The sequence below is a fragment of the Trachurus trachurus genome (assembly GCF_905171665.1).
Source record: "Trachurus trachurus genome assembly, chromosome: 9".
Classification (NCBI taxonomy): Eukaryota; Metazoa; Chordata; class Actinopteri; order Carangiformes; family Carangidae; genus Trachurus; species Trachurus trachurus.
The window spans coordinates 19224713-19237701 of record NC_139895.1 but is presented as its reverse complement, the minus strand read 5'-3'; the positions used below and the strand labels follow the sequence as shown (position 1 = coordinate 19237701).

General features: G+C 39.7%; 2 protein-coding genes across 2 annotated transcripts; one reads left to right on the top strand and one right to left on the bottom strand.

The window, feature by feature from the left end:
- Positions 1-1022: 1022 nt before the first annotated feature.
- LOC310990957 (protamine-like protein) lies at positions 1023-1882 on the bottom strand. Its single transcript, XM_083978525.1, has one exon. The coding sequence runs from the start codon at positions 1820-1822 to the stop codon at positions 1277-1279; it is 546 nt and encodes a 181-aa protein (XP_083834651.1). The 5' UTR covers positions 1823-1882; the 3' UTR covers positions 1023-1276.
- A 3180-nt stretch (positions 1883-5062) lies between these two features.
- tspan36 (tetraspanin 36) lies at positions 5063-12353 on the top strand. Its single transcript, XM_083978504.1, has 7 exons — positions 5063-5342; positions 8808-8999; positions 9211-9285; positions 9445-9540; positions 10297-10446; positions 10652-10735; positions 11448-12353. Exons 1-7 carry the CDS (start codon positions 5283-5285, stop codon positions 11526-11528), a joined length of 738 nt encoding a protein of 245 aa, XP_083834630.1. The 5' UTR covers positions 5063-5282; the 3' UTR covers positions 11529-12353.
- Positions 12354-12989: the final 636 nt, after the last annotated feature.

The window sequence follows — 12989 nt, the reverse complement described above, 5'->3', positions numbered from 1 at the left end:
ACAAACAGCTAAAAGCTCTGCATTGTGCATGAACATCGATCATAGATTGTATTATGCATTTATTTTGACACTGGTTGGACTCTATAGTTGACATCCCAGCGCCGTTCGCTGCTCTTTCTCTTTAACAGTCCGTTAAGGTTGTTATCTATATTAGTAACAGAGGTAATTGCATCTTGCCCACTAAATCCAATCATGATTTTGGGATGAGGATGATTGCCCGTGTGTATTTATCAGGCGGACTTCACTATCCCTTCCGCTGGACTGAAACTCTGTCATGTTTCTTCCTGCTGAAGATAAGAGAAGTCTCAACGAACACAGCTTCGTGTCACGCCCTTTCAACCTCACTGTTGTGTTCGGTGATCAGCTGCACTTCGCAAACAGCTGGATACTGTCCCCCAGCTGACCTGCTTGGCCCCACCCACTGCTCCGCAGACACCGGTCCTCAATTTCGTCAACAAAACAAGAAAACTGACGTTTGAAATAGTGGTGTATATATTGTAGTCAAAGTTACTTTTCAACATGTTATTTTTTTTTGCTGCTGGTGACAAAAGTAGGAGACAATCAAAAGGCAAAGATGAGACCGGTACGTGCCGATATTTTTTTTTCTTTTTCTCCCCAGCTAATATGTGATTACAATCGCTGATTGTCCCGTTTGCCATGTCACAACAAACACTTTTTGTGAGCAGTGATAAAATCGGTGTCACCCAAGTGGCTGAACTTCTGGTCCGCGTGCGTAATGGTGCGTCAAAGTGCCCTCTCCAAACATCCCGCGTGTTATCATCTATCTTGTTTGAAGCGAGCGCGCGGCAAAACAGTGCGGGTGCCTTAATTTATAGTGAACACTCTTACGCCGTTTAAGACTACAGAACACCTTTTTCCGTCGACACTGATATCAAATAAAGTGATATTCAGTAAAAGGTAAATAAAGTAAATCTAATCAACTAAATCATGGTGAAGAGAGAACACAGGACCTGTTCTATACCCTGTTTAAGTCATAAAATTACACATCACACAAATTTTCAAAAAAATATTTAGTTTATTGTTATTATTTCCAGCATATTTCCATCAATAGCAGTTCACTCATTGCAGGCCACAGCAGATTGTGGCAAGAAAAGGTGTGTAAAACAGCAGATTCAATATTTTCCACTTTAGAAAAGCTGTTAAATAGCTCACGCAAACTCAAGTTCTTGGAATGAATGCAGAAGTTTAGTCCACACAGAGTTAAATGCTGCTTGAAACACTTATGGGAAGCATCTAGTGTTCAAAAGGAGAAGATTCACTTCTTGGCAGCCTTGGCCCTGGTGGACTTAGCAACCCTGCGCTTGGCCTTCTTGGGACTCTTTGGCTTCTTGGTCTTCTTGGCTGCAACAGGCTTCTTGGCAATGGCCTTCTTGGCTTTCTTAGGACTCTTTGCCTTCCTCTTCTTCTTAGGTGACTTCTTGGCTGGGGTGCCACCTGCTTTCTTGGCTTTGGTCTTCTTGACCTTTTTGGCCTTAGGCTTCTTCTTCTTCACCACCTTCTTCTTTCGGGGTTTTGGGGCCTTCTTGTTCACCTTGAAGGACCCTTTGGTCTGTACCAGGGATTTGTTGGTCAACAAACGTTTGATGGCAACGCGGACCCTGGCTTTGTTCTTCACCACATCATATCCTCCCGCCTTCAGAGCCTTTTTCAGAGCTGGCAGGGAAATGCCACCGCGGTCTGAGGATGCAGCAACAGCCTTCAGTATCAGGGCAGACACCGTGGGACCTGTCTTCCTCTTGGCTTTCTTCTTTGGAGATTTGGCCGCAGCCGGCTGGGGCAAAGCAATTGCCGCAGAAGACATTGTGATAGCACCGCTGTTGGGATCAGATGAGTAAGGTTCTCAGAGAGACGAGGACAGAGTGATATCTCTGCTTGCCCCCTCAACGAGGTCAGGGTTGATAAAGCCTTCATGAGAACCGTGTAGAGTGAGCCCTGCCACCAGTGCGCCTCTTCTCTGTCACTCAAACTTGATAAAATTTGTGTTTTCTCCAGCTAGATTATTTTGTAAAAATGCTGTGCAAAATGTTGAATATGAATATAAAAAGCACATCATGAGAACCAGGACAATCTCAACTATCTATATCTCTATTTTTATTTGGGGAATTGACAACAATTTGTTGTGCAGTTTCAAGTTGGTTGTTGTAAAGTGTAATTTGAGGTATGTATTTTGGACTTTTTAACAGGATTACACCCTCAAAACAATCAAGTACAGACTTTTAGACTTGGATATGGTTAAATTGTAATGTGTATGACATGCTGGGTGCAAAAGATAGTTTTATTTAAGCGGTTTTTGCCAGTTTAATTAGCCTTAATATGACCAAAGAAACACAGTTCCTTTGTGGTCCCATTATAGACAGATCTCAACACATAAAATTTTCTGAAATGTAAAAGCATGGGCAGTTTCAATGAAAGCATAAGGGGATAAAATGTTACATGACCAAAATTAGGGTTTGTAATCAACATATTTACGTAGTAAAAATATTAATGTGGGCTACTGTATGTCTCTTTGTGGAGGGATCTGGACCTCAGCCAGTCTAAGAGTTATCAGCCTGAGGAGGGGTGACAAGAGAAACGAATTCAAGATTAATTTCCCGGGTCTTTTTGAACTTTAGACTCTTTGTGAAACCACTAGTGAGAGATAATGTCTCATTATTAGGCATATCTGTACATTTAAAACCATATTCCCTTTTTATTAAAGCAACAATCCATGGATTAACAACCAATTTAATCATTTTATCTAGGACATGATGCCATAACAAAATGCAATAATTCCATTCCACACTTTTAACTTGTCATGTCCTCCGCATATACTGTAAATAGATTAATTAAAGTAAGTGCTAAAGAATCAGTGAAGCGGTATATAATACAACACTGAATATTCCTCTGATTGCCTTTCTTCAGTCAATTGTTTTGGGGTTGATGAACAGTACAATCATGCTTTAATGTACCGTTAACTAGTTTAATGTAACATTGAAGACTCTTAGAACTATGATGTTGAGTCAGATTTCAAACAAATTACATCTTGTAAACATTTTATGCTCTTTTAAATGGTTGTAAGAAATGTCATTTTGATGACATTACAGATAAATTCACATATGTTTCTATGATGAAAAATCTGTATTTTTTGTGAATCTTGTTAATATCATTATATATTCATTTTGATTTGATGAGAACATTCCTTTAACATTGGTAGAAACCACAAAGATTTTTATATGATTTTGAATTGCATTTGGATGACGCGTCGCTGAACTGGAACATAAAACATGGTTCAGCATCTGGGTTACACTTTGATATTGTTCGTTTTAACCTGGAGATGATTATAAGGCACATGGGCAGGAATATCAGTACTGTATCGTTTATATGACTGTTTCCAAAGTACTTGAATAAACTGCTGGAACCACACAGATAAAATGTGTGTCTGGGGGTAAAGATTGCCAAGTGTAGTCTGCCTTCTGTAGTGCACTGATAGCGCCTCCTCCTGTTACACACAAACACACACATGGACCTGCACACAAGCACACAACATGTATTACGTCAATGTTAAAGTGAATTGAAAAAAAATTCAGTGTTTTGTATTTTTTGTGTTTTTTTGATAGCTTGTCAGTGAAAGTAGCTTGAACAAAATATCTGTTTATGATGAGTGTAGAAACTTGAAACCCAGTCTTAACATGGAGTAGAGTGGAAAACAGAGGATGAAGCAAACACCTTACATCAAATGAAGCTGGACCAGTAGGAGAAATTCCCCGACATAAACAGGCCTTTAGGTTATGCATGTGTGCAGCTTGGATTTTATTTTTTTATCTGATTTTATTTTATATCCGGAACTTAAATTATAGTCATGCATGTAAACATACATTAAAAAAAAGTAGTGGTCTGAGCTGTTGAGACAAGTAAGTAGAAATTTGATGAGAAATGGCAAGAAAATAATAAAACAAATCAAAACCAAAAATTAAACAGAAAGAAAAAATAGAAAGCAATGACATATCAACAGATGAAGTAATATGTGTCCTGGCATATTAAATAAAATTACTTAGCATTGGTCAGCTCAGTCTGGGACTGTCTAGCATGCAATTGCACCCTTTGCCCTCTGGATGATTTCACTTAGATCCTTTGGCAGGTAATCCATCAGAGGCCGCCATGTGTCCAGAAAAATGTTGTCATTGGAGACCTGAGTCTTTCCATAAGAAAGAAACCTCAAAATGTTCTTTGAACCATTGAGGTGTGAGAGGTTTCTCACCAAAGCCAAAAATAAGAGTTTGTCTAAATCTTTTAGCATCCTAAGGTGGCATCCCCATCTTGGATTTTATATTGATAATGTGATCAACATATTTTCACCATAACTCAAATTTTCACTTCCTGTTCTTGTTGATTACTTGGCTACAGGGACTTTTAGTGGAAAAGAAAGATGCATGGTAAGCAAGTATCTCCCAAGTTGTTGTTTGAAAGGTTTAAGGGGACGAGCAGCTTTTACATTTTGTTAAACTTACATATAGAACTAGCCTATAAATCAAGATAAATGAGTCAAAGGATTAAATAACCAGAATTTAGCATGTAAGACTGCGGGCGTCCTCTACTAATGGAAAATCTCCAACCAACCCCATGTTGAAGCCGTGTTAATAAAACCATTGTTTTGCAGCACTAAAATCACACTGGGATTTATCCCCCCAGGCCTGTCTTGTAAATTCAATGTGGGAATAATTCACGTCATTGCTTGTGACTGCTGATGAGCAGAAGATTTATCATTCAGAGACGTTTTGAATCCACACATTCATGACAACTTCACTGTTCATCAGAAACTGATTCAATTACAGTAATATGTGGACCTACACAGTATGTCTATGGTAACAATCGAGTCATAAATAAGAGCAAGAGGGGCGCTTTGTTGTGTATTGGACACGTTTATCCAGAATTACGCGTCAGAATAACAGTTTTACTTTTATTCGACTCTTTTTGTTTCTGTGTGGGGGGGGGTTTCCACGCTGCTGCTCTGTGGGAGCGCAGTGTACCGTGATGTGCTGTGGCTCTCCAGCTGAGGGGACTGTTGGACCTGCTCAGTCACATCACTCTCCTCCCCAAAGCATGTGACCATGTGATCACATTCACCGCAGCCAGGCGAAGTAAAAGAACTTGTGACCCGAACGAGCAGCGTCGGCGGCGGCGGAAGGAGAAAGACAGGCCCGGCGGCTCAACCAGAATAAAAACCGCAGCACAGCGATTCCTCAGTTCTCTCCTTCAATCTCATCACCTTCCCTCACGTCAACATGGACTGCGGGATCTTCACATCCAAGACCATCCTCCTCTTCCTCAGCTTGGTATTTTGGGTAAGTCGTGGTCCCATTTCCTTACCTGTGAATGTTTCATCTTTGTAACGAAACCCACTGCAAGGAGAACAGCGATGTGTTTGGTGTTTTGTTTTGTTTTTAATCTGTAAATGATCGTTACTTGCCCTTTAGGAGCTCGGTGTGTTTTCAGGACTGCGTTTTACAAAATCAGAGTTGAGAGTTGATAAACCACCCTGATAGCCTGCAGCCTCATCACCATACTGTACTTCCTCATTTTAACTGCTCCTCAGTGTGGCTCCTATTCGTACAATTTCTTTTTAAACGCTGACTTATTCCTTTAAGTGTCTGAGTTACAGTATTTATTAGGGCTAAACAGAAGTCTGGGAGTTCAGGGGAGCAGAGATTTACTGACTGACTAAAGAGATACTGTATCTGTTTGACTCCTTGTGGTGTATCTACTGCCTGCTCTGTGATCTACAATGATAGGGAGGAAAGGAAGTTAGTGGCCTTCTTATGAGTGACTCCTGACCAGATCATTGTATCTGGCCTCTTGTCAAAGTAAACTCAAAATTTGTATATTGTTGGCTTGCAATTCAACATGTCTCTCCTCATGTGGCCTCTGGTGGTTATCCTTTTTTGCTGAGAGCAAATGGGGATTGAAGGGGGACCAACTCAGCCTCCCAGCCTGTTTGTGGCTGATGTGTGTGTAATTAGATTTTTGTGGAATAAAACTGCCCTGTGTGTTTATTTGCAAGGGAAACCAGAGGCACAGTTTATCTTTTCAATTCAGGTATTCACGTGGACTTTTTGGAACTTCCTTATTTTCTATCTTCTTTCCAATGTGGTGCATCATCTTCCTCTTTCTCTTCATGTTCCGCTTGACATTTGAAACTCGCCATTTTCTCGTTTATAGCTTATAGAGTTTGTTTGGTGAGTTTGTGCTGAACTATTTCTACTGTTGGTAGGGTTTACTGCATAGCAAAAATTCAATAGAGACACCTCTTGTTTGTGAACCACAAAACTCAAAAGTTCACACACCCTGTCTCACTGCAGCATTTCAGTTGTGTTGTCTGTCACGCCTGCAGATGGTTCATATAGAACTCGGGGCAAACTTTGTCCAGCGCAGGAACAAACCAATTCCATCACAGCAAAACAGTAATCATTTGCCACTGATTTGTTGTGCAGCTGTGTGATTTAGATGACTTTAAACAAGATTAACTTTAACCATGACATAGAAGAGACTTTGATTTTTCTTTTTTTATTCTTCAAAAAAATTCAAGCAGCATATCAGCGTCTGCCTGGTCTGCTGCCAGGACTGTCTGTAGGAAATCATATTACCCAGTTAAACACAGAACAAGTCTTTTGAAAATCCCAGTTCCAAAAGGTCTTTTGTTGTGAATTTATTGATTGGCCTCACAATTGATCCAGTGGTGCCACATAAAACATTGTTTCTTTCTAGTCTAAAATTCAATCAGTTTATGTGGCTAATTGAGTAATGGAAGTGTTTTTCTAAACAATTTGGGTGATTTATGAAGGAAGTCAAAAGTTTAAAACGTCATGTTCTGAATGTGTGGAAGCACATGAGCCGAAACGTCACTGCTGCTTTCTTTCCCAGTCGGCTATATTTACTTCATGGCTGCCCCTTGAACCTGCTCTGAGGTGCGGTGCCATTACAGAACATTTAATGTGCTGGGACCCACTTAATAAACGATGGCCTCAGACCAAGAAACATCGCCCCAGTGGTTTCTCACATTCCACAGAGGTGGCATCGTGGATGGGCGCTATACGTATGTTGTGTAAGCGTCTTTGTGCTGTTTCTTAGGCACAAGATCAGAGTTTCTGGGAAGATTAGGAGTGAGCTACGGGGCTAGTGGGGGGAGGTAGACTCACTACTCCCTACACAGTTGATCCCGTGACTATGGAGTGATTATGAGGAGTGAGTCATGGGGCTGAACTGAGGGATGAATTATTGTTAGGCAGCACAAAACACACATTCTCACATATGAACAAACTCCACACCATGTATGACTCATGCCATCAGAGGGGAAGTGATAGTACTGGAAATTACACATACTATGAAGGGGGATTTCTGATTATTATTATTGTTTAAACTAATAGCGTTTTTATTTTCTCCTCAAACTTTGCAATGGAAAATTCAGCTAGTCACATATTTTCTTGTTCTCATATTGTCACTGTATATCAACAGGAGTTACAGATGGATATATTTGAGTGTGGTCTTATGTGCAGGTTACAATCTGAAGGGTCATTCATGTAACATCCATCACTCAGCAGTTGTTTTCAACTTTTGGCCCCTTTTTTTCAGCCAACATGAGTCTCACCTCATGAGTGCGTGTCAAGAGGAAGTCAGGAGGGCTGATAATGAAATAAATCTATAACAGCCATTGTTTTCTCAACAATTGTCTCTGTTCTTCAAGTCTTTGTTGTGCGGACCCCATAGGGTGTTGTGTTTTTTAGACCACATAGTTAAACAGGTGCACAAAACAGAATAAACAAAGTCATTATTTTAGAAAAACGTGATTATCTGTTGTGCAATTATTGTCACGGTAACTTTAGCCTGTATTGTGTACAGAATTAGAGCGTGTCTTATGACTGTCCAGCTCACCACTGGAGCATGACTCCATCACAACAGAAGTCGTGATGGTAATGTGACTTGATGCTTAAACCATATCTAATTCCACTAGGACAGACCACCAGTGACCTGACAGCCTATGTTCATCATATGAGGTCATATCAGATAATGTAATAATAAGAGCAAATCCCTATGTGCTCTGCCTGGAAGTGTTGCTCTTACTTTATATCACTGGTATTCATGATAAAAGGGAGGCTGTTATTATCGCTCTTATCTTTTCTACCTTTAGAAAAGGAAATGTAATATTTCTGAATGATATTCAACGTGCTATGTTTTAACTACCAAGACAAGAACCAACTGACTGATGTTTCAGTATTTATGAGTTTAGGGTTAAAAACTGCTCTTTACCATCAGTTTTCCTATTCATTGTACAGAATATGAACAAGATGCATTCAACTGGAACAAAGAGAGAGAGGGTGGGGGGGGACTAGGATCATGTGACAAATCCCTTAAGTTGTATCAGTATGTGTTTGCCTCTGCAGCACTTTGCTTTGTTAAATGCAAATATTTCCAGCTTTTTTGCAAAAGCGGAAGATGCATTACTTTGTGATTGCACAGATCTAAATGACTGGAGTAGAAATTGTTTAGTGTACAATGTTGTGTAATTAAACAATGTCAGCAGACAAAAGCACTGTGATTAACACTGTCCGATTGTGTTAATCTCAGGGGGATGTTTATCTTTGTGTTGATACCCAAAATTAAATTATAATGCAAAGTAATAAAAAGTGAGAAAACAAGTGATCATCATTATGTCATCATCATGTAACTAATGACTGATTCTGGCCTGTACGTGAACATGGTAACATATAACTGTAGCTCACTAGTCAATTGCTGATGTTTCCTTCTCCCCGCAGGCTGCAGGAGCTGTGTTGGCCTACGTTGGAGCCTATGTGATCAAGAGCTATGACAACTTTGACAGTTTCATTCAGGACAAGTACACGCTTGTACCAGCAGCCATCATCATCGGCATCAGCGTGGTGATGTTCCTCTTTGGTCTGTTGGGATGCTGCTCCACCATCAGAGAGTCCAAATTCGGCCTCACCTTTGTAAGTGTGTGTGTGTGTGTGTGAGAGAGAGAGAGACAGAGACGGAGGTGAAGTGTAGGCTATGATTCAGTCATTACTTGACTTGTCTTTCCCAGTCTGAATTTGACTCCAACAGGGAACATTTGAGTGCAAATGTTTATTTTCAGTTGCACTTTTCAGTTCACTTCACAACAAATCTCTGAACAACTTCTCATTTTCGTTTGTTCTCCAGTTCTTCCTGATCATCATGGCAATCTTTGCAGCTGAAGTCGCTGCTTTGGTATTTAGCTTCATCTACCAGGGCAAGGTGAGTAACAGATGCAGCAGACCATAAAATACATTAGGATATATTTAATCTGCATCACTGTAAATCTGCTTTGGCACACTTATATACTGTGTGAGCCCATTAGCAAAGCACCTGACTGCATACATTGTGTGTTTTTTTTCTGATCTCGTCTCTATTCAGATAAGCGGAGACCTGGAGCGGTCTATGAACGAAACCTTTGCGAAATATGACGGACAGGGCTCTGAGACCAAGGGTGTGGACTACCTTCAGACGCAGGTTAGTGTCGCGTTCTGCTGCACATAAATAGTTTGCCTAGTTTAGGTTTCTCACTTGAACTTTCACTTCTCTGCTTCACCTGCTTTCTTTCTCACTTGTTTGCTTGCTTTCAGTTCCCTCTCTTGTTGTTTCATTCTTTCCTTTCCACCCCCTTCAAGTATTTTCTGTCTCTTTAAAAAAAAGAGAAGCAAAGAATCCTATACTGACAACAGCTAAAACACAGTTTACTGTTTACATTGATAACTAGCCAGTTGGAGACTGTCTATATTGTTAGAGCTTAAAAATAACTCATACTATTATGATAATAATTCAAGATCATATAAATGAATGTAATGTGAAAACTCACTATTAGAAAGGTAAAAAGTACTGTATATATGTGTCAATGGATATGGTCAACTGTGACGTGGTTTATTGTTCAGTAGTACAGAGAAATGAAAAAAGCACGAAGCTGTTCACAAACAGGCCGACTAGATCGACCACATTCACACCTCTGGGCCTGTCACACATATTTGTTGTACATGGAAGAAGTTGTTCACAGAAGTAGAACTTAGAGCAGGTTAATGTGCATGTCCAAAAATAAACAAGACTTCAACCATCCCTAAATAACTTGCTGTATCATAATCCACTTTACCATATTCTTTAGACTGATGTAGATGAATATGTCTTTCTCATATCAGCTTCTGCATTTCCGTCTTTTAAAAAATCTTTTTTTCATTCTTCCTTGGTTGTCATAACCTTTCCATTCTCTCTTTGCAGTTGCAGTGCTGCGGAGTTACTAATGCCACCAGCTGGGCCAGCACAGCCTGGTTCAGCAGCCACAACAACACAGTGCCCCTGTCCTGCTGTAAGAACAGCACCTCACAGTGCACTGGCCGACTAGATCAACCAGACCTGCTTAACGTAGAGGTAAATCCCACAGAATTACACATGTGATTATGTCATTACTGTGTTCAGGATTGCAATCTGTTTATTTTGTATTTCCTCATAAATTATTTTAGTTCCATATGCAACTTACAGACCAGAATTATCTGACACTGAGAGATTTAATTGATTCAAAGACACATGTTTACATGGTTAATACATGTTAACTCACTGTACTGTATGTATTTAGGGTTGTGAGCCTAAGCTGACACGCCTCCTGCAGGATGTGTGGGGTTACGCCATGTTGGTCATTCTGGGCTTCGCAATCATCAAGGTAAGGGCGGGTGCAGTCAGTTCAGTAATTGTGAAAGTGCATCACTGTCAAACACATGCAGCATTTTAACAAATATGTGCTGGTAAGCTGTGGATCTGATACTGGGGATAGAACATAGAACAGGTGCATGTGAGCTACACATTATACATTATACATCTCCATACTGCACTGTTGTACCTTCCAATGCATGAATTTCCTAGGCAAGCATTAGTTGTGTACTAGACCATGTCAGAGATGCAAAACAATCTGAGACACTGCTTAATGAGAATCGGAGTGAGGACTATCAGTCTTTGAATCCACTCCTCTTAAAGAACAGCAGTAGGTCTGTGGATGGCTACTTTTTGAACCAGAAATGGTACAAGTAGCATCCAGTGTGCCGTTTCAGTGTTTACATTCTTTACTAATTCAATTATGCTTCTCAACGGGATCTTTCTATGAAAGCTGAATTCAGATGTGACCAGAGGAAGATACCTCAGAGGGACAGTCTCTTTATTGTCCCAAAGGCTACTGCTACTTCTTGCTCTAATTCTGGCTCTTTCACAGTGGTCGAGTGCAGTCATTCATCTAAGCCTAACCTACTCAGATACAGCAATTACATGTCATCCTTTATGTTCCTCTCCAGAAATAATTTGTTCTTGTAACCTAACACTGCCCCAGGAAATGTGTTTTTTAAAAGATTACGTCTGATTACCTTTTACTTCTCCTGTTGCAGTTCTTTGGGATGCTGAGCGTCTGTGTGATCACCTGTAAAACTGGCAGCCGGAGGAGTGGCTACCAGCCTCTCTATGCCTGAAACACCTCCTGAAACCAAACACCACCTCCTCATTCCAGTCCATTAGGTTTGCTGACCACTTGAGATTGGCAGGCATCCTTACTCTGCAGTTTACAGAGGCTTCCAGGTCAAACGTATACAAATCAAAGATTTACTTAAATAATGGCAAATACATACGAATGGAACATTTATCTTCTTGTAACATTACTCCTCAGACAAGATTGACATTAATGTAAAGTGGCTATGGATTTTGAGTTAGTGTCTTATTTTCCTTTTGGAGATTTGTATGGTTAGAGTTCCTGAAGTTTCCTTTTTGGTTGTGCTGCCAAAGGTTTCTCTGCTGTCACAACCAAACTATGGCCAATCCTCTGACTTCACATAAACAATGACATAAGAAACCATCTGTTAAGCAGTATTTTGCTTGAGGACTTGCTTATCTGAAGCACCTTCTTGTTGCTAACGCGTGTCTGTAAACCTTGTGCGGCTGCAATGACATCACAGGAGAGAAAAGGTGACAGAAAAACTATTTTTGGACACTGAGACTTGTACTTTTAAATCTTGCCAAGCCTTCTCACTCTGCTGCATCATGTAGAATAGCTATTATTTTAAAGGACATTATTGTACTATGATGTGGGAGTACAAACAATATATTTAGCTTCTTGTGATTGTGAACAAAAGGATAGCAGTTTTATGCCTCATCTAGAAATATAATGTTTGTAGCCCACTGAAGGAATGAATACTATATACACGTATATATATATATAAATAATGATATGGTCAGTTTACTGTTGAATCAAGTTAAAGTTCTGCTTAGTTATACTTTGGTTGTGTTTATGATGTTTCTAAATTAAAAAGGAAAATACAAAATAATTTTGAGTTTGGTGTAAATTTATCACATCCTTTTGTTGCTTTGTTTTCTATGTCTTACAATATTAATAGATCTTGATAGGGGAAAAAAATCTGTTAAAAACAGAACAAAAAAAAAAGTTGTCTAATTCTATGCCAAAACAAATGTCTTCTCTTTTTTTTCAAACAGCAGGGTTTTTTTTTTTTTTACAGGAGGCCTCTGGTAAAGGGTACACCTAACGTGACCCACGGTGGTTATCTCCCTCTCACCTCCTGACTCTGCTGATAAAGAGGCCCTTTAGTTTGGCACATACAGAAGATTGGAAGGTTTGTGTTACGTAAGCCTAAAAATTATAAATAAAATTATGAACTCATATCGAGGGGTGTATGGTCATCGATTATCACACAACACAGATTACAGGGTAGATCTAACTGATGAGGCAGCGACTGATTTCAACTATTAGTTTCATTCAGACTTAAATTGTCCTTTTACCTTTTTTTCATAAATGAAATCTAGCTCTGCAACAGCATTATTTTTTCTCAACCAGGCCAACCCAGAAATAACTGAATCCTTAACAACAATAATCCAGAGCTTTATTGCAGTTTTTTTTCTTTGGTATATTGAGTTGCAGCAAC

Coding starts and splice junctions, on each gene's coding strand:
- LOC310990957 (XM_083978525.1), bottom strand. CDS start 1,822: ATGTCTTCTGCGGCAATTGCTTTGCCCCAGCCGGCTGCGGCCAAATCT.
- tspan36 (XM_083978504.1), top strand. CDS start 5,283: ATGGACTGCGGGATCTTCACATCCAAGACCATCCTCCTCTTCCTCAGC. Junction 9,286..9,444: donor GCTTCATCTACCAGGGCAAG/GTGAGTAACAGA, acceptor GTCTCTATTCAG/ATAAGCGGAGACCTGGAGCG. Junction 10,736..11,447: donor TGGGCTTCGCAATCATCAAG/GTAAGGGCGGGT, acceptor CTCCTGTTGCAG/TTCTTTGGGATGCTGAGCGT.